The sequence below is a fragment of the Schistocerca cancellata genome, chromosome 6, assembly GCF_023864275.1.
Source record: "Schistocerca cancellata isolate TAMUIC-IGC-003103 chromosome 6, iqSchCanc2.1, whole genome shotgun sequence".
In the NCBI taxonomy this organism is placed as follows: Eukaryota; Metazoa; Arthropoda; class Insecta; order Orthoptera; family Acrididae; genus Schistocerca; species Schistocerca cancellata.
The window spans coordinates 105,130,390-105,152,793 of NC_064631.1; the positions used below are offsets into that span (position 1 = coordinate 105,130,390).

The following is a 22,404-nucleotide window of genomic DNA, read 5'->3' on the forward strand; positions in this document are numbered from 1 at the left end:
TACCTACTGCACCTAGGTTGAGCTACTCCATCAGGTGCTTTAATTCTTCCCTAATGTTATTTTATCTAAGAAATTCATACTGAAATCACACTTTATAATTAAATCCTTAATTTTGGAATGTGTTTAGCTCAAACACTGCTCCAGTTTGTTTAAAAAATGCCCATTTTTCCTTGAGGAACCCTGTACACTACCACTGACATATGATGTGTGGTAATTTCAGTTCCACAGGCTTCATGTTGGAAATCTACACAGTAAGTACTTGAGTCAACAGATTTAAATATTAAATTAGTTTTGACATAAATTGCAGCTCCATCTTTCTCCTTAATAGTGCTACAATAGCTCGCTGCTAATGTGTTGCTTTAAATTCGAGGCATTTCAGTTCCACCCCTTACAAGACACTTTGTGAGACACATTATTTGGGCACAGCTTATAGATACTGTAGCTTTTGTCTCAAATTTAGAAACTCCAATTGGTTTATGAGACCACTGATACTTTGGTGGAACACACACAGTTTTTTCTTATGCCGTTTTTCATCTTGTTGCTATACTTCGTTAACATAACACCTCCCAGTACACTTCAATTGAGTACAGTACTAGTAAGTATACTGATGTAGGAACTATTTAATCTCGGGATTGCACCATTTAAATACTGCCCACAATCTGTGCTTTCCTCTTTGTTGGATGATGCCAAAAAGAATCACCACTCAAAACAGTTGCTCTTCTTGTCCTAGGGCACTTTCTTTGAGAAGTTTCCAAAATCTGGGAATCTCCCATACTGTGTAGCCCATCATATATCATACCAAGTACATTATCTGAATTTTCTCTCTGGATTCTAGTTACATTTGGGACACTTCCTTGTTCTATGAAATCTCCAGCTTGGCTTGGAATGGCGTAGCTTCACTGACAGCAGATTTCATGCTGATTCTCTAAACAACATGTACTTCTTGGCCAACAGAGGTATGACCTCTGTAGCATGACAAAGCACACTTTACATCTTATTTACTACTTCTAAAATATTTGTTATTGTGGTATTTTTCCGTAACCTACTGAGTTGGAAAATCATATGTTATGTGGACTCATTTCCGTAAACTGCTTGCGTGGTCTGACTCAACGCTTCAACTTGCCAGTATTTCCTCTCATTACTTCCAGCCTCTGCATTTATACATTCGTTCATTCACATGTTTTGTAAATCTCATAAACAAGGACAGACTTTGGGTACGTGGACCAAGTCAAGTTACACATCAATAGACAGAAGCAGCCACTGCAAGCTGCTACTGTATAGTGCATTAACAACAAATAATGACTTGCTCTAATTTACTCACACAGATAATTATATCTAAACCACTTTATATATGAAATCAAACAACTGAAACTCCACTTTACACATGTTATGCACAGTAGGGAAAAAAAATTTACACTGAAAAAGCCACATCACCTCATCTTCTTCTGCTCAGCTGCTTGTTTGATATAATGCTTCAAACAAAGAATATATGTAACATTGTACATTCCACTATCATCTGTCTATATACTCACAGGATCAATAACTGTTTAGCATAAACATTAGAGTTAACATCCCTGAGCTGAAATGTTCTAATAAATTGTAGAAGATGCCTAATAGCAATAGACACAGCTGCAGCAATTACTGGAGAAACAACAAATGTTAACTTAGACAGCACAGAGGATAATCATGCATTTGTGATTTTCCATAAGAATCTTGTTACAGAAGAAACCCCTTACTACAGGAAACTTAAAACCCTAAAGGTATTTCTACAGATGTGCTATACATAACAGAATGTCATTTGGAAATAACAGAAAATGAACAGACGAACCAAAATGGAAACATGTCAGTATTGTATTACTCTAAGCCTAATACAAGGAAAAGGAAGTGGCTGTATGCACAAAATGTGAATAAAGTACCAAGCCATAGACGTGAATGAATAATAATAATAATAATAATAATAATAATAATAATCATAATAATAATAATAATTTTATTGTCATTCGGCCATTACAGCAATAGACAACGTCATATACATACTAAAATACAATTAATAGTTTGAAAGAAACAACAGGTTTCTTGCTAACATTATAGTATTATATTACAGTTGATAAATTCTCTTATGTCATAGAATGGGTGGAGGACTAGCAAGTCATGAATTGTTTGTTTGAATAATTGTTCAGGTAATTCTTGAACAGATTGAGGAAGATTATTAAATAATTTGTACCCCATGATTTCGTAGCTGTTGAGTGACTTTGACAATCTGTGGTAAGGAATATAGAGGCACCTATTCCTTCTTGTATTGTGGCTGTGTACATTTTCTCTGGTTTTTGTTTCTGGTAATTTCTTCTTCGTATAAATTAGAACATAGTATATGTACAAGTTTATAACAGTCATGATTTTCTGTTCACAGAACAATGGTTTACAGTGTGCCTTATATGCAGAACCAGTAATTATCCTAATAGCTTTTTTTTTTGCAGTATTAATATGTCATGTACACAGCTAGAGTTCCCCCACAAAATAATTCCATATGTTATTATACTTTGAAAGAATGAAAAATAGGATGTTCTAACATATTTTTCAGGAACACAATCCATAAGTCGCCTTAACAGGTAAATAACTCTTGACAATTTACCACTAATATATTGTACGTGTTGACCCCAAGATAATTTATCATCAATGTATACCCCCAAAAATTTGACATAACTTGGATCATCTGACAGAAGCTTGTCTCTAAGACTACAGACCATCTGCTGTGTTTTGTTTTCATTCAGCAGGAATCCATTTGCCTTGAACCAATAGGATGCTTGGTCAATTGTCTTTTCTGCACAAGTTTTAAGGCTATTGAAATCCTTACTAGCATGAAGAAATGTTGTATCATCTGCATACAACACAGTGGTGGACTTCATAAATGACGGCAGATCATTTATCATTATCAGGAACAAAAAGGGGCCCAGCACAGATCCCTGCGGAACACCTAACTTGACTTGCTCTATATTCGACATTTCTCTCCCTACACAAACAACTTGCTTACAATTCTGAAGATATGATTTTATTAATTTAAGGCTGTTATGTCTAATGCCATAGAATTCCAGTTTTTCTAGGAGTGGCTTATGCTTTACACAGTCAAAAGCTTTGCTTAGATCACAAAATGTGAGTTGAGCATAGCCCTTATCCTCAAACACTTGATGTAAGTATTTGACTACAAAGTCTATAGCATCCACAGTAGACAACTTTTTCCTAAAACCATACTGAGATTCACTAATTATTCCTAATTTTTCAAAATAGACAGATAGCTGTTGGTAAATTACACATTCCAGTATTTTAGAAAAAGCTGGGACTATGGAGATTGGTCTGTAACTGGAAGGTGAGTCCATATCTCCCTTTTTATATATTGGAATTACCCTAGCCACTTTGAGTTCTTCGGGAAAATATCCTTCAGATACGCATTTATTTATACAGAATGTTAAGGGTTACACAATATAGTCTATTACTTTCTTTAGTAAATTACAGGATATGTCATATATATCTACACTGTCTGAAGATTTCATCCGTTTTACAATGCTTAGGACATGACTAGGTGAGACCTCGGAGAACATAAACGTACCTGTGTCTGTTGGTGTTCTGCAAACATTTTTAGAAAGTAACTCTGATGAACTGATATCAGGTTTGATTATAGTATTTCCTACATTTTCAACAGATTTAATAAAGAAATCATTGAATTTCTGGGGACTTATATTAATTTTTTTGCTTCTCACATCTTTAGCAACACCATTTATTAATTTCCATGCAGCTTTGCACTTATTTGTGGAATTATCAATGGTATTGAAATTATGTGCTTTTTTGGCTTCCACGATGGCTTTTTTATACTCATTCCTGCATTTTATATAGGCTAATCTGGCATGTTCTGTTTTCTGATTGCTACATATATTGTGCAACACCATAACTTGGTTTTTCATATTTGATAATTGTTTAGTGAACCATGAATTTTGTCTGTTTGTAGCCCTATTTGTAAAGCCTTTGTCAGTTAATTTGCATTTCTTTATGGGGATGTTGTCATTAAATTGTGTCAGAAATGTTTTAAAAAAATCTCTCAAATAATAGTTTCCCTGACAAATCAGCACTAAGACTATAACTTGTGTCACCATGACATTGGTTGAACCAGTCTCTATCAGCAAGGGACTTACAGAGCTGAACAATTTTGTCATCTGTGACAGGCCTGGTGATTATAACTTTTGGGACAGGCTTAGGAATATTACTATTATCAATACAGAACCTACTTGTATAGTTTAAAGATACAGAGTCATGATCTGAAAATGGAAACGCTGTAACAGCACATGTTTCTTCTGTAGTTTTAAAGTTGACAAAAATATTGTCAAGACATGCTGTATCTCTTGTGGGCCTGTTATTGATTGAGTGCAAATTGCACTGTCTTAGAAGGTTTTTCAACTCAGTCACAGTACGTTTGTGTGTTGTTATATCAAAATCTGCATTCAGATCTCCACCAATTACTATGTCATAATGCAACCATCTGGTCCCTCTTAGTACATCTAACAGCATGTCCAATTTTTCTAGAAATACATTGATGATACCCTTAGGTGACCTGTAAAGGGATACTATTACTAACTTAAGACTGTTCATAACTATACCAGTGGCTTCAAAGTTCTGTTCCTCACATAAATAATCTAGGTCCAACTTAACAATGGAGCAGCTGAATGACTGATTAATATATATTGCCACAACACCTCTTATATGCAGTTTTCTACAGTAACTATTTGCTACATTATAATTATCAAGTTTGACAACTGGAAGTACACTCTCAGTAACCCAATGTTCACTCAGACAGAAAATATCAAATTTGTTATCTAGTCCAAAACTGTTTACAATAAATTCTTTATCTATTAGTCCTTGAACATTCAGATAGCAAATTTTAAGATCATAATTGTTGTTTATTTTAGATTGAACGTTTTGGTGAGGTGTTATGAAATTTGTTACACTACTTATCTCGTGGGCTTCTTCATCTTGCTGCCTTCCACTAAAAAATCATTTAGACGGACAGGAGGTGCTGTTTTCCGTCTACCCGTAACACTTGATGCTGCTTCTCCTGCTGCAATTCTCATTTCTCCTTTTAGAGGCACTATAGTTACTGTTGCTGGTAAAACTTCTGCTGTTGATGCTACTGTTACTTCCTTTTCCACTGCTGCTACTGATAATGCCACTGGTGACTGTGACACTTTACATGTTTGCACAGTTGTAATTTTTTCATCGTAGGGTTTATCTGCAGATGTTTCTTCCTCATATGCTGTTGGTGCACTTTTCTTTTCTGTTGTCATTGGCAGAAAACCTGTTGCAGGTAGTGCTATTTTTACATAGGCATCCACTCCTGCTGTCTTTATCACCTGGAGAATTTCTTTGGCCAGCACTTTCTTGCCTAGGTTGTTCCTGTGCAGTCCATGTCTAGTAAAATGCTCTCTTACTGAACTCGTTGCTTCAATGAAAGTTGTGTGCACAAAACCACTACAAATCTTCCTGAATTTCCGATTTGTCGTGATGATTTCTTTGTTTACACACGAGTCTTCCGTTAAGTCGTGTCTGTAGGGAATGTTTACAACAAATACCTTCGCCTGTGAAATTTTTCCTAGCGATTCTTTCAGTGTTCTTACAGCAAGGCTGCTTTCATTTTTATAGACATCGTTTCCCCCTCCGATTATGACACAGTTGACGTTGCTTTTCACGGAACTTTCACAGTTTTTCAGCACTTCTCGTAGAGGAGCACCTGGTTTCGAAATTCCAATCACTTTATATTCGGACTGCATATCAGACATGATTGTAGCCAGTCCCTTGCCATGACTCGTTGATAATATGTATATTTCTTCCTTCTTCTTCTCTGTTTCCTTTTTTGTCTCGTGTTCAGTTTTATTACAAGTTGCTCTCACACGATTTTTTCGTTTAATAGTATTTGATGGTAACGTGTTTCTGCTGGCACTTTTTTGTTCAACAGATCTTTCCGAGCAGTTACCTGTTACACTGAGAGTTTTTGTCCGTGATTCTGAGCTGTCTGCACTTAGAACATCGTATTTATTCATTGATGGAACACGAAAAACATTGGTATTTAAGACAGGTCGAGAGATTTTCTTAGGCCTAGTATATACACACTCTTGTTTGCCTGTTTGCGTATCTGTGGGAAGATCCATATAGTCGATCAAACTTTTCAGCATTTCTGCATATTGTCTAGCTTTACTTAAGTCACTTTGCAGTTCTTCCTTCACACTTATTTCGAGTCCAGCGTTGCACATTTCAAATGCAGTTTCAAGACCGTTGCACTCAGTTCCACAGTCACATGTAGGCCTACGTTGACCGAGATTTGCTTCCACGAAACAACAAGAATGATACCATTTATGTGCCACTACACATATTTTAACACCTTTTATCACTTTTTTTGCACATAGCATACAATTCACTGATGGTAATTTGCCGATATTCACGGAGCGATTTGCTACTACATCCATATGCGCCGTCATCTTGTCAGGCAGTGCTGTATTTCAATAACAAATTTTGAAACATACCGATAACAGTTCTGCAGGGTGCAGATACAGGACCCCAACAGCAATTTTTTAAAACTTCATTGGAAGTTAGATTTTGTACTTGTAATACTGAGTAGAAATAATATAACTGTATGTGAAAATTTCAATATTAATTTAATTTTGTGTAGTTCTGATAGAGGGCCAACTAGAGGGCCCTCTTTGGTTTGATGCCTGTAGCAAAATTCCCAGCAACAAATGAAGGCCATAGGACATAAAAACATATTTTTCTAGGAAGAGAGATCTTTATTTAACACAAAGAAATAGTTCTAATCAAGACTTAAAATGCGTTATAAGCAGTATTGCAAAATTCCTCAGGGTGTGTTGTGTGTCCTACATACATCAGACAAGAAATTCAAAATTACAAACCAGCTAAGGATAATTTGGAGCATTATTGATATGTAGTCATAAACTCAGAAAGGAAAATGATACTGAACTCTCATATAACTGCAGTAGTCATGCAAGTGATAAGGAATTCATGACATTAACTACTAAATTCAATGAAGTGTTTCTAACTGTAGATGAAAACAAGGGTATACAAATGGTCCACAAAAGCAGATCCAATAAACTTGCTTACAAAGGCAATACCTATTCCACAACCAAAAAGCAGGTTTGCTTTGCTACTCACCTGCTAGAGAGATTACAAATCATTGTGTCATTAAAAGAGAGTAACTCTTCTGTCTACAATGATATCTCGGCTATAGTACTAAAATTTTTTGCAGGCTTGGTAGCACCACCTTTTAATTTAAATACTTAAATATAAATACTTTATTTAGCATCCTTGTATCTCATCATTATAAAAATGATATAGGATTTCTCATACATTATATGCCCATAAATAAAATGTTATTACATATAACATAAAGCCATATGCGTAACAACATTCATAATATGCTAAATTAGAATAATAGATGAATAAAATTTAGTTTTTAATGAGCACTTTGGGTCATTACGATGAAGGAAATAAGCTACTGTATATTGAATGCTGGTGACTTAAGTATTCCTTGACACTATAAAAATTCTTGCTAATTAACATTTTTTTAAAGTTCGTTTTTGAATATGTGGAATTTTGGTATACTTTTAATTTCCTTTGGTGATTTGCCTTTCCTTATAGTGATTTGCCAAGCCATTTATCAATAGCAGATGCAGTATTGTTTGCTGACGACACCAGTCTCTTTGTCAAAGCTAAAAATGAAACTGACTTACAGGAGAGAGTCAAAGTAGCCACAGAAGAAGCAAACATGTGGTTTACAAACAACAAATTAATTGTTAATGACAAAAAAACAGTTTGGATGAACATCAGACATATAACAAACAAAGTAAAAACTCACCTAACTGTAAAACTTGAGCAGTGTAAGACAAAGCAACCCCCCCCCCCTCCCCCCCACACTAAATTTTTAGGATTATGGCTAGATGGATATTTAATGTGGGAGAAACACACAGAAATGTTAAACAAAAAATTAAGTCAGTATTCTTATGTTCTTAGAATACTAAAAAGTTCCTGTAGTGTTGATGCAGTGTTGTGTTCATACTTTGCACTCATACATAGCACACTAAGATATGGTATCATATTTTGGGGGAATACCAGTTTGGCCAAACACTCATTTGTACTTCAAAAGAAGGCAATAAGGATAATCAGAGGTATGACACACAGAAAATCATTTAAAAAAAGTTTTCAAGGAACTACAAATGATGACTCTACCATGTATCTTTATTTATGAAAGTATATGTTTTATCAAGGCACACCAGGAACTTTCTTTGTTAAACAGTCAAGTTCATAACTACAAAACGAGAAATAGAGACGACTTTCATAGATAAAGTCACACAAAAGCTATGTATCAAAAAAGTGTTGTTAAACTGTAATCCAGCATGGTGTCCGGTACAGTTGTTTATAGTGAGAAAGTGAACAAAAGTTATAGTTGTGTGGTGAAAAACGGAACATATGTAAATTATAACAGTGAAATAGTGAAGCTAAATGAACATGTATCAAGCCTGCAGTTAATTGTAGATGTACTAAGGCGGGACATTGCGCATTTAGAAAATGAAAATGCCGAACTGAAAAAGGTGCATAATATCCCGATCGCCAAAGCAAGTAAAACACGGAACTGGGAGCACAGGACTAGCATGATCACGGAAGAAAGAAGCGAAAAGGTGATAAATACAACGAATGGAATGAACTGCGGCAATAAAAGCAGTTTCAGTGTCCTACCTACAACAAACGAGTGCTCTGAAGTGGATATAGGCCTACAGGCAGAAACAACAAGGCAACATATGTTTACTAGACCAAAAAGGGTTAGTCGTGTGAAACCCAGTGACTGTAGAATTCCTGTGGTAACAAAAAACCGTTTTCATGCACTAGATTCAGATATAAATGTGGAATCCACGGAAAACTGTGACGAAAACAACACGCCGAATCTATATAGTGACAAGCACATGAGCAGAAACTTCCGCAATAAACGTGAAGACATACTCAAAGTGAAAATATTCTCTGATAGCCATGGATGTGAGATCGCAAAAATACTACGTTACAGTCATTGTATACAAGCAACTAGTATTGTCAAACCAGGTGCACCCATCCAAGAACTCATTAGAAACATAGAAACTGAACATATTGTCATCATAGCTGGAGCCAATAATGTATATAAAAACGACCTCCACAGTGCAACACGAAACCTTAAGGCAATACTAAATTCAACACAAGAGAAATCAGTTTTTGTAGTCGGAATTCCACATAGGCATGACCTTTCGGAATGGTCATGTGTGAACATGGAAATCATAAAAAGCAAACAGGCAATACTCAAAGATTTGCAGGGCCTACCAAAATGCATATTTTATAAGTATGGACTCCTTGCAAAAGAGACTGTTACACGAGACATGGTATGCACCTTAATAACAGAGGCAAGAAGATTCTGTGCCAAAACATCAGCATGATACTGAAAGAATCTGACAACCAAGAAGTAATTGCTGCTCTTCCTGTTCCTTGCTTGACGCAAGCAGAGCCTGAAGAAATGGTTACTTCTATTGCAGCAGTAGAAGTAGAGGTGGAAGCAGCATTTATACCTACACACATAACAAACGCTGCAACAGCAGTACCTACCACACTTTATCTACAGGATTCAACAGTGGCAGAAGATGAAGCAACATCCAAATCTCCACTCTCATCAGTTGCCACAACAATGCCTACAGCAGCAGCAGCAGCAGCAGCAGCAGCAGCAGTACCTATCACACTTCACCAGCAAGATTCAACAGCAGCAGAAGAAGAAGCATTCGCCTTATCTCCTCAGTCACCAGATGCCACAACAGTGCCTCCACACACCATAACAGCAGTTCCATCAATTCCTGTAGTAGCAGCCTCATCTACAATATCATCACAAGGAGGGAAGAGTAGGCATACAACAGTACATGTGCTACCACTCCAAGTGAACAATTTTTTAGTAAAAGGCAACAAGAGGCAGAAATCCAAAAGATAAGCCCTGAAAAAGGTTTGAAAACCAATCACCATAGTGTTCAGTGTGTAAGCAATAAGAGCATGGATCTTAAAATATGTTACCTTAACGTTCAAGGACTGAAAGATAAAGAACTTATCATAAATGAGTTTGGTCTTGATAACCAGTTTGATATTTTTTGTCTGAGTGAACACTGGGCTAATGAGAATGAGCTTGCAGTTGCCAAATTTGACAATTTTAGTATAGTAAATAGCTACTGTAGGAAAAAGCACATTAGAGGTGGTGTGGCAATTTATTCCAACCAGTCACTCAATTGTACAATAACCAAACTAGACCTAAATTCCTTGTGTGATGAACAGCACTTTGAAGTTACAGGTATAATCATTAATAGTCATAAGCTAATAGTAGTATCCATGGACAGATCACCAAAGGGAAGCATTAACATATTTTTAGAAAAAATAGACATGCTATTGAGTGAATTAAGTAATATTAAATGGCTTCACTATGATATTGCTATAGGAGATGATTTGAATGCTGATTTTGATGTTACTAAATGTAAGGGTAGTGTTGCAGATCTGGAAAACTTACTAAGATAATACAATTTACATCATGTTAATAACAGGCCCACAAGAAACAAAGCATGTTTAGATAACATCTTTGTAAACTTCAAGACCACTGAAAACACATGCAAAGTTGTAGTGTTCCCATTCTTTGACCATGACTCCGTATCTCTAAATTATGCAAGTAAAATTCCTATCAATAGGAGCAATGCAAACAGACCTGTCCCAACAGTTGTGATTACCAGACCCGTAACGGAGAATAAAATTAACACATTTCGTAATTCCCTTGCTGACAGAGACTGGTTTGGCCATTGTAGTGTCGATCGACATTACACTTCAAGTAATGACCTGCCAGGCAAAATAATATTTGATAGATTTTTTAATGCATTCTTGACCCTATTTAACTATAGTATTCCCATAAACAAAATCAAAATAATGGACAGCAGCCACAAATCCAGATATCAAAACAGACAAAATATATGGTACACTAAACAGCTGACAGATCTAAAGAAACAAGTTTTGTTACTGTACAACATATACAATAGTATGAAGTCTGACTGTGCCAAATCAGCCTATGTGGAATGCAGGAATGAATACAAAAAAGCCATCCTGCAGGCCAAAAAAAACCTACAATGCCAACAGCATACATAATTCCACCAATAAATGCAAAACCGCTTGGAAAGTAATTAACAGTGCTGCCACAGATACTAAAAAAGACAAAATTAATATCCCACCACAAACACTCAATGAGTTTTTTATTAATTCAGTGAAAGAAATAGGAGACACAATTATCAAACCAGACATTAGTCCATCTGAGTTACTCTCCCAAAATTGGGGTAGACAGTCACTAAATACAAGCATGCTAACCTTCTCCAAAGTAACGCCTAGATATGTACAAGGGGTCATAAAACAACTGAAATCATCTGATAGCTTAGATATATATGGCATATCATGCAACCTACTAAAAAAAAGTGTGTGATTGCATTCTGTACCCTTTAACCCATTGCATAAACAAGTGCTTACTTGAGGGATATTTTCCTGATGAGTTAAAACTGTCTAGGGTCGTCCCAGTATACAAAAAGGGAGATAAAGACTCTCCATCTAGTTATAGGCCTATTTCAATAGTACCCGCATTCTCCAAGGTAATAAACTCCTGGAAATTGAAATAAGAACACCGTGAATTCATTGTCCCAGGAAGGGGAAACTTTATTGACACATTCCTGAGGTCAGATACATCACATGATCACACTGACAGAACCACAGGCACATAGACACAGGCAACAGAGCATGCACAATGTCGGCACTAGTACAGTGTATATCCACCTTTCGCAGCAATGCAGGCTGCTATTCTCCCATGGAGACGATCGTAGAGATGCTGGATGTAGTCCCGTGGAACGGCTTGCCATGCCATTTCCACCTGGCGCCTCAGTTGGACCAGCGTTCGTGCTGGACGTGCAGACCGCGTGAGACGACGCTTCATCCAGTCCCAAACATGCTCAATGGGGGACAGATCCGGAGATCTTGCTGGCCAGGGTAGTTGACTTACACCTTCTAGAGCACGTTGGGTGGCACGAGATACATGCAGACGTGCATTGTCCTGTTGGAACAGCAAGTTCCCTTGCCGGTCTAGGAATGGTAGAACGATGGATACAATGACGGTTTGGATGTACCGTGCACTATTCAGTGTCCCCTCGACGATCACCAGTGGTGTACGGCCAGTGTAGGAGATCGCTCCCCACACCATGATGCCGGGTGTTGGCCCTGTGTGCCTCGGTCGTATGCAGTCCTGATTGTGGCGCTCACCTGCACGGCGCCAAACACGCATACGACCATCATTGGCACCAAGGCAGAAGCGACTCTCATTGCTGAAGACGACACGTCTCCATTCGTCCCTCCATTCACGCCTGTTGCGACACCACTGGAGGCGGGCTGCACAATGTTGGGGCGTGAGCGGAAGACGGCCTAACGGTGTGCGGGACCGTAGCCCAGCTTCATGGAGACGGTTGCGAATGGTCCTCGCCGATACCCCATGGCGGTGCGGTCCCCTACGGCACTGCGTAGGATCCTACGGTCTTAGCGTGCATCCGTGCGTCGCTGCGGTCCGGTCCCAGGTCGACGGGTATGTGCACCTTCCGCTGACCACTGGCGACAACATCGATGTACTGTGGAGACCTCACGCCCCACGTGTTGAGCAATTCGGTGGTACGTCCACCCGGCCTCCCGCATGCCCACTATACGCCCTCGCTCAAAGTCCGTCAACTGCACATACGGTTCACGTCCACGCTGTCGCGGCATGCTACCAGTGTTAAAGACTGCGATGGAGCTCCGTATGCCACGGCAAACTGGCTGACACTGACGGCGGCGGTGCACAAATGCTGTGCAGCTAGCGCCATTCGACGGCCAACACCGCGGTTCCTGGTGTGTCTGCTGTGCCGTGCGTGTGATCATTGCTTGTACAGCCCTCTCGCAGTGTCCGGAGCAAGTATGGTGGGTCTGACACACCGGTGTCAATGTGTTTTTTTTTTCCATTTCCAGGAGTGTAGAATGCATCATGTTCCAACAATTATCATCTCACTTTGAGAATCTAGGAATAATTAATGCTACACAATACGGGTTTAGGAAGAATCTGTCAACCATTGATGCAATCAACACGGTAGTCAGTTACATCCTCAAAGTTTTTGAGAACAAAGGCTTTGCTCAGGTCTCATTCTGTGACCTAAGCAAGGCCTTCGACTGTGTTGAGCACATACCACTACTAGAGAAACTAGAATTCTACGGCATCAAAGGAAACAGTCTCAGGCTATTAAAAGCTTACCTCAACAACCGTAAACAGGTAGTTTGTGTTGGTAAGGAAATGTCAAACATAGAAAATGTTAAAGTAGGTGTGCCTCAGGGATCTGTACTGGGGCCCTTCCTGTTTCTGATAATGATCAATGACCTCCCCTCATTTATTAGATCCACCACTGTATTGTATGCAGATGATACGACTTTTCTTCATAGCAGTAACAATCTTAATGATCTTAAAACCTGTGCTGAAAATACACTCACTAATGCAGCATATTGGTTCAGAGAAAATGGTTTCCTGCTAAATGAAAATAAAACTCAGCAGACAATCTTCACTCTAAGAGACAAGCCACTATCTGATGACCCTAGTTCTGTTAAATTCCTGGGAGTTTATTTAGACAAAAAGTTATCCTGGGGCCAACATGTAAACTATATTAGTAGTAAGCTATCTAGAGTAATTTATTTATTAAGACAACTCAGAAATTGTGTACCTGAAACATACATTAGATCATCTTATTTTGCATTATTCCAAACTATAATATCCTATGGCATTATCTTGGGGGGTAACTGTAGTCATATACATGACATCCTATTATTGCAGAAGAAAGCCATTAGGATAATTACAAATTCTTCACATAAGGCTCACTGCAAACCCTTATTTACCAAACAAAAAATTATGACTGTAATAAACCTCTATGTATACAATGTCTTAATCTTTACGAAGAAGAACCTACAAGATGTGAAACGTAGAGAAAATGTACATTGTTACAACAAAAGAAGCATCAAACACATATACACGCCTTACCACAGACTATCAAAATCAATAAATAGCTATGAAGTCACAAGGCACGAACTATTTAATAAGCTGCCACATGCCATACAGGATCTTCCTGAACGTACATTCAAAGAAAGACTGCATGAATGGTTTATTGCCCACCCGTTCTATGATATCAATGAATTCTTCAACTGTAAAATGCAGTAATCCAACAAATGACCCACTGTACATTTATTGTAATATAAGCTAAAATATTTCAGTAGTCAATACCTTATCACACTGTATTATAAATTGTAACTTCATTTGACGTTGTCAATTGCTGTAATGGCCTAAAGACAATAAAATCTTTATTATTATTATTATTATTATTATTATTAATGTTAAGAACAGCAATGGCCCCAGTACAGAACTCTGCGGCACACCATACCTGACTCTTTGGTATGTCGATGAGTAGACTTTACCCACATGCTGTATCTCTACCTCCTGATACCTATTAGAAAGATACGATCTGAACCAATCATGTGCTATTCCACGAACCCCGTAGCAATATAGTTTCCTGAGCAGTAAATTATGGTCAATGACATCGAAAGCCTTAGATAGGTCCAAAAACAGGCCACAGTTTAGTTCATTTTTGTCTACAGAATTTATGAACAGTTTTAAAAAGTTATAAATTGCTGTGTCAGTTGACCAATTTTTCCAAAAACCGTTTTGCCCTTTAACTAGAATTTGATTTTTATTAAGAAAATGAGACAGTCTTTCATGCATTACTCTTTCAATTACTTTTGAAAATCCAGATAACAATGATATAGGCTGGTAACTGATAACATAAGACTGGTCACCCTTCTCGTAAATAGGTTTGACAATCGATTTCTTTAGTTTTTCTGGGAAGATTCCTGTGCTAAATGACATGTTAATCATGTCAGCAAACGAGGAATCTATGTATCTTTCACTGCTCTTTATTATTTTGTCTGCTAGCATAAGAAGTGGTCTTCTTCAAATCTCATAACATATATCTGTAATATAATCTCAAAATAATTAACATAATTATCAGTTTGAGTACATTAGCACTAGACATCAATCAGTTGCCAGGGTACTTCACAGAAGCAGCCAGCCGTGGTGGCTTATGCCTGTTAATATACAACTCGACTCGTTCCACATTCGTTAAGGTTCTCCTCCGTGAAAGGATTTAAAGAACACGATTTGTGAATGAATGAATAAATTCAAAATCACAAGAAGCAGTAAAATCAGATTTGACTCTGTTTAATACCAGTTTTTATTAGTCTCTACATATTTATTTCCTTAATTTTTGTTTCAGTTTTACTGTGCTAGCCACTCATCTCTATTAGACATTAGAACATGCGCACACGCGCGCGCACACACACACACACACACACACACACACACACTCTCTCTCTCTCTCTCTCTCTCTCTCTCTCTCTCTCTCTCTCTTACCTGTAACGAGTAAATGTCAGATGGTATAGGTGGGACACAGCATTTCTCAATTTTTTTGCACAAGGTATAGAGATTCATTTTTTCACCATAGAATGGTGACTGTAGGGCTGCCAGCTGAAACATGTTTTCAGATACTGTTACTGGAAAGCAATTCGACTACAGTCTAATGTATCATGTGGTTATAAACTTCTGCAGCAACTTACCTCATAAAGGAGGCATCCCATGGACCAAATATCACTTTTAAAGTTGTATCCTTGTTCATACATTCTTTCTGGACTCATATAATAAGGAGTACCAACAAGTGAATGAGCAGCTGTTGTTTTGGAACTGAAAAATCTACTGAGGCCCAAGTCACCAAGTTTTACAACACCTTGTGATGTCATGAAAACATTTGCTGGTTTAATATCTGCAAAGGAAGTGTCAGCACTTACAGCTGTTTAAAATTCTCGGTGAAGTTTCTGAAACTGAGGATGAGTCAGCAAGTTATATCTAAGTTTCACTGTCACTGGTGAAATCTGGACAACAGGGTGAAGTTACGATGTATCAAAGAGAAAAAAGCAGAAGCCATGGTTTGCAGTACCACTGAATGTGAAAGTAAATGTGATGGTATAGGCAAAATTACATTACATCTGGAGTCTGCAGGCATTATCAAACAGGAGGCACCAGGATACATAACTTGGCTGGTACTGATAAAAAGATATACGGCAACTTCATTAAAGTTAGAGATTGTGCAAAAGAAGTAAGAATGAAATCCTTCAGCTATGGGTAAAGGCAGTGAACATGCAATATACAGTGTGTGTCAGGAGGAAAGGTACATGCTTTGACGGGTGGTACTACTGGTGATTCTGAACAAAAAAACTTCTAATAAACATATGCCTTTTTCTTAACCATCTCTGAGTAAACCAACAGTAGACAAGTGTTTTGTCATCAATTGGAGCTCAGTTTTGCATTCCTATACCTGGGCACAAGCATGTGAAATACAACTGAGAAGGCCCTCTCATGTCCACTCTGCGCTTGTAGACGTCGCTCTTCAGCCGCCCCCGCAAACAGTAATCCAATGGGGTGACCTCGGTGGCCAAGTAATGACGCCATGGCAACCGATCCACTGAGCAGGATATGTTGTGTTGAGATACTGTGTCACTGACCGTGCAGAATGTGTAGGAGCTCCGTTATGGTGAAAGTACATATGAGCTCATGTTGCCAAAGGGATATCTGAACATATTCTGGTAACAAATTTTGAAGAAACTCAAGATAGTGTGTCCCAGTAAGATGGTTATCTAAAACAACTGGACTGATGAGTTAGTCACCAATAATACTGCACTACACATTGACTGAGAAACATCACTGAAAATTAATTTCCACAGTAGTGCGCACATTTTCATTTGCCCATACATGAGAGGTATGTGTGTGTTGTTGATTCTGCTGTGGGCAAATGTTGAGTTATCAGTGAATGGAATATGTGGAATTAATTGCTCATTGGCAATGATCTATTGACAGAATTCTTGCCGGGCAGCAGCATCTCTTTGATGCAGATGTTGTACAATCTGCCAATGAAAGGGATACAGACCGTACTCGTTTACTGTGGGTATCACTCGTGTTTGTGGAATACCAGTTGGCAGCAATTCTTCTAGAGCTAGTGGTACGGTTGTGTTCCACTACTTGAAGAATGTTCTAGACTTCATTAAGAGTTTGTTGTACAAGATGTTCAGAGACAACATTTATGCTGGGAAGCATACCATACTCAAGCAATCCGTGAAACACCCTGCTAAACACCTTGTTATCTGGCACTCTGCAATTCGGAAATTGTTGTTGGTATTCTCGCACAGCAGCTCTGGAACTCCCATTGGACAAACCATAGACAAACACCATGTCAGCATACTCTGTGAAGATCCATGGCATTTTCACTACACAAAACTGTATTTGTTGTTCACGTAACAACACTGTAGCACCATGCACTACAACAAGCACTGTCAGACTGATACTTGATGTAAATAACTGTACTGTGCGCAAGTGAACTGCGTACTGACACGGTTAGTAAGGACGACACTATATGTTTCCCATTCCTAGTTGTTTTCATTGGTTTACCCGGAAATGGTTAAAAAAAGGGCATATGTTTATTAGGAGTTTTTTGTTCAGAATCACCCCTAGTATCATCCCTCAAAGCTTGCACCTTTCCTCCTGACTCACCCTTTATATCAGGCAATGAATGTTTCAATTTACTTACATCTTGCACCTGGGAAAAAATTTCAAGTGCAGATTAGTATAATCTTAAGTTACTGTTAGAGAATAATGCAGCTTAGACTTATCCTAATATACTACAACAGATGAAATAAATAAGCATTTTTTTAATATTCACAAATTCTTCAAATAAGTGAGACAGTTTATAATATTCAAATGCTTATTTCGACAAATAGGGTAAATTTAATTAATAACAAACGTTAAAATTGGAATGCAGACTTGAATCTCTGTTTATTATCCACAGCTTCTGACCTACTCTTGTGAGTCAAAGATGCTGATAATATTTAATCTCACATTTGTTTTTAATTACAGCTCCAATCTTTTTTTCCTTTGTCTTACTTGTCATACTCTAGAAACAAGTAATGCAACAATTTTATTTAAGCAATAGATCTTTGACTTTTGTTCTACCATTTAAACACCTTGCATTGTTTATCATTATTATTTTATATGGTTGTTGCCATAAATGCCTGCACTCGACTTTTCTGCAAATTAAATTATTAAATAGTTATACTAACCCCTGTGCATTATGCGTTTTGAGTGCATATGCTCAACAGCACTACACAACTGAACAAAATATTTCCATATAGTCCTTTCAGGTATGAGGCGTCTGTGTTTACGGAAATGTTTTATCATGCGTGAAAGATCCCCAGCATCTGCAAGCTCTAGAACAATGTTGAGCTCATTGTCTTCAATAAAAGATCCCAGATATTTTATGATATTTGGATGGTCCAATTGCTGAAAACAGAATTAAATATTATGAGTTCATACAATGTTTAAGATAAACTCTATGCTTGGTTCCACAGCAACATTAAATTTCTTGAAAGTAATCATTTTCCTGAAGAGAACACTATTTAATAGGCACGTCTCCCCCCCCCCCCTCCCCACTTATATCCACACACACACACACACACACACACACACACACACACTCTGGGCAACTATCCTCTCACATGTAGGTCTATTGTTAAACTGGTTAACTGCAGATTACCAGCTGCTTGCCGAACATACTGTACACCATAGCCAATAACCTCAACTGAGCCATTTGGATATTCACCCATCACCAGCTTCTTTGTACTGCACAAAGAAAAATTGCCTTTTCAGCACACCCTCCATTATCACAATTGCTGTAGCTTTAAGGTACATTAGTTGTCATTTCATTTCTTTGCTAACACACACACTCGTCATTTTTCCATTTGCCATCATTATGCTGTAATCACCTTTCCCCAGATACTTCCTCCCTTCTCCCCCCCCCCCTCCCCAAATCTCCAAAAACATGCAAGTTGCCAACAGATCTACCACATAATCATATTTTCTTCCTCCTCCTCCTCATCGTCATTGTCATCATCTCCATCATACCTCAAAGAGTATTTTAGGTTATTCAGAATATTCTAGCATACTGTTTATTTTAAGTAGTTATTTGAAGAGTAACTGAGTAAACTGAACCTTCCTAACAGATTAAATCTGTGCGCCAGACTGGGTCACAAGCCTGCGACAACTGGCAAGTGAAGCTGTGAGGATGAATTCCTTAAAGTTAGCACATGAAAGTTGGGAAGGAGTATACATAGAAACTAAAGTGAATAGCAAGTTCTCCAATTTTATGTCTGAGTTTAAATTAAAATTTTAAGAAACATTCCCCAAAGCATTAATTCCCACTGGAACACCCACCAACAATAAATGGATTACTAAAGGAATTAGAAAAAAATGCTCAAACTTGTAAATACCTAAACTCCATTAAAAAGGACAACAGTGATCTAGTTTTTTTGCACTACTACAAAAGCTACAAAAGAATCTACAGCAGGAAGGTACTCAACACAGCAAAAAAAAAAAAAAAAAAAAAAAAATCTGCCAACGACAGGTTCATAAATTTAGCCAATAATAAAAGTAAAGCTACATGGGCTGTAGTGAAACAAGAAACAGGAACTGTGAAGCAGAGAGGTACAAACACACAAATCAGGAACAAGGAAAACTTAGAAAGTAGCCCGAAAGAATTAATAAATTATGTGAATACCTACTTTAGCAGCACTGCAATGAACTTACAGAAAAATTTTCCAAAAGGTGCTAATCAACCAATACAGAAGCATATAGCAAACTCAATGGCATTGCTTCCAACTACTGAGGAGGAAGTATGCAATGCTGTAAGGCAATTAAAGAACAAAAACTCAGCAGGTTTAGATGAAATCCCAATGTGTGTGCTGAAAAAATGTATAAATGGTATCAAAGCTCCACTAACAGAAATCATAAATGAATGCTTCAAAACTGGTTGCTTCCCTGACTATCTGAAGCATACCAAAATTTTACCAGTTCAAAAGAAAGATGACGTAGAAAACGTTGAGAACTACAGACCAATAGCCCTATTGTCATGCTTTTCCAAAGTGATAGAAACAATAATGAAAAACAGGTTTTTGAGCTATCTAAGTAAATTCAACCTCCTCTGCAATAACCAGCAAAATTTCAGGCCTGGTAGAGGTACAGAATCTGCAATAGCACAATTTACAAAAACAGTTTTAGAAGCACTAGATGAGAACAGCTATGTAACTGGCCTTTTCCTAGACCTGTCTAAGGTATTTGATACAGTTGACCACCAGAAGCTGTCACATAAATTAGAGGCACTAGGAGTAAGGGGAGTGGTTCTCAAATGGTTTCATTTATATCTAGAAAACAGAGAAACAGAGTACAGTCAGTAGAGATCACACATGTCTCTAGTGGATCAAAGTACATTGAGAAACATATATCTGATCTGGGGAAACAGTGCTCAGAATTTACAAACAGTATTTAAAATGCAAAAGAAAGCAATATGAATTATAACAAAAAGCAGTAAGCGGGCCCACTGCAGAGAACTTTTCAAAATGTTAGAAATTCTAACTGTTTCTTGTGAATTTATATTCCAAACCATAGTGTACATCAAGAAAAATATAGAAAATTATAGCACAAATAGCAGTTTTCATAACTATAGTACAAGAACAAGTCACTGTCTTCACCTAGACAGGAAGAATAAACATAAGACTCAAAATAGCTTCTTGTATGAAGGTGTAAAACTGTATAAAAAACTGCCACAGAAAATAAAAGCAGCACATAACATGTATCGCTTTAGGAAGAATCTTAAATTGTTTTTGCAGGAACACTGCTTTTACACTATAAGTGAATTCCTTAGTATAAAAGATTGTAAATAGCTTTTGTTTCACAATATTTTGATAAGGAGCAAAAATGAATGTAAATAGCTTATATATCACAATGTTTAACTACATGTACCAACAAACTGTATAAATATATGAACGTATGCAACTGACAACATCCATACATTTTAAAATGTCCACGGATGGCTAAATAAATAAATAAATGAGTTGTGCTTGGATAGCTCAGTTAGTAGAGCAGTCTTAATGTACTAGGAAGTTTCAAACTGTCTCACGCGCGCACACACACACACACACACACACACACACACACACACCACTGCAGAGTGAAAATTCATTCTGGAACCTAGTTAATTAACACATTCCAGTCGCTACCCATAGGTACGTTGTGACCTCCCCAACAGTCTGCACTCAAAGAACCTCTGAGTGTGGCTTTCCCAATTATTACCTCATGATGTGTTATTTCTGACCATTGGTGGGTTAAAGTCAGTTGTTCACTCTTTTAGTACTTTGGAGAGCCCCTAAATGGATATTCCTGCTTCCACAAAGTGCTACGTGACTCAAAAAACATTACACGCACAATCAGTTCCCACACATTTGTTGTCACAAAAGTTTTGTCGTAAAATGGGGACAGTTTGACTGATGATGACATTTTGAGGCTGCGTGAAGAATGTTTTTGAAATTGATGTATAATGGTTTTAAATCAATGACACTATTCTGAAACATACAGTAATTCATTTGAATCCTTCATTTTAAGCAGGAGTCATACAATGAAGTTGAAAAAGCTTACGATGTCTGGGGGACTGCAGCAGTCACTGTGGCCCAACTGGACTGTGTAGCAGTAAAACCACATCAATACAGGAGTATTGTGACTGTGGGCATGGTGGTTCCTGACGAAATGTTCCTATAAAATATTAATGACAGCCAAACATCACATAGGAGAGCACTTATTTTTTGTTGCATTATGTCCACGCTTATCACAATCCAGGGACACTAGACAGGTAGAACACTGTTAGTATGTTTGAAGTGTCTGAAGATTTAAATAATTTGAAATGGAGGAGGATGAAATTTTCTTATCTATGACAAACCTAACTTTATGTACAACCAAGTAAATGAATATGTACAGTTATCCAAAGAAATATTATATTTAAATTTAAAGAGAAGCAATATAATATGTTACATTACTCCAGCATCAGTTGTGTTCTACGTCATATTTTACACGTATCCACAATCAATTTCGAACACGATATTAAACAAGTCTGGATGCTAAACACTTTAATGGCTCTCTTGAGTACCTACAGACAAACCTGAACGTAATACATGTACATTATGAAGTGGAACCCAAGTTATACAAAACACCTCTAAAAATTGCAAGACCACAAATAACACTGTACTGCACAGAAATAATTCAAAAGCCAAGATTGTGCGGGGCTCTGGCCA

General features: G+C 37.6%; 1 protein-coding gene across 2 annotated transcripts in view; it reads right to left on the reverse strand.

Moving 5' to 3' along the window:
- The window catches only part of LOC126190958 (serine/threonine-protein kinase Nek7-like), a 70,747-nt gene that overhangs the window by 20,665 nt on the left and 27,678 nt on the right, over positions 1-22,404 (reverse strand). For both annotated transcript variants that reach the window (XM_049931619.1, XM_049931618.1), the window contains exons 2-4: positions 18,349-18,568; positions 15,799-16,001; positions 15,596-15,709 (exon numbers count right to left, since the gene is read on the reverse strand). In XM_049931619.1, coding sequence (XP_049787576.1) covers positions 15,596-15,709; positions 15,799-16,001; positions 18,349-18,568 — 537 coding nt within the window. The remainder of the gene's footprint in view (positions 1-15,595; positions 15,710-15,798; positions 16,002-18,348; positions 18,569-22,404) is intronic.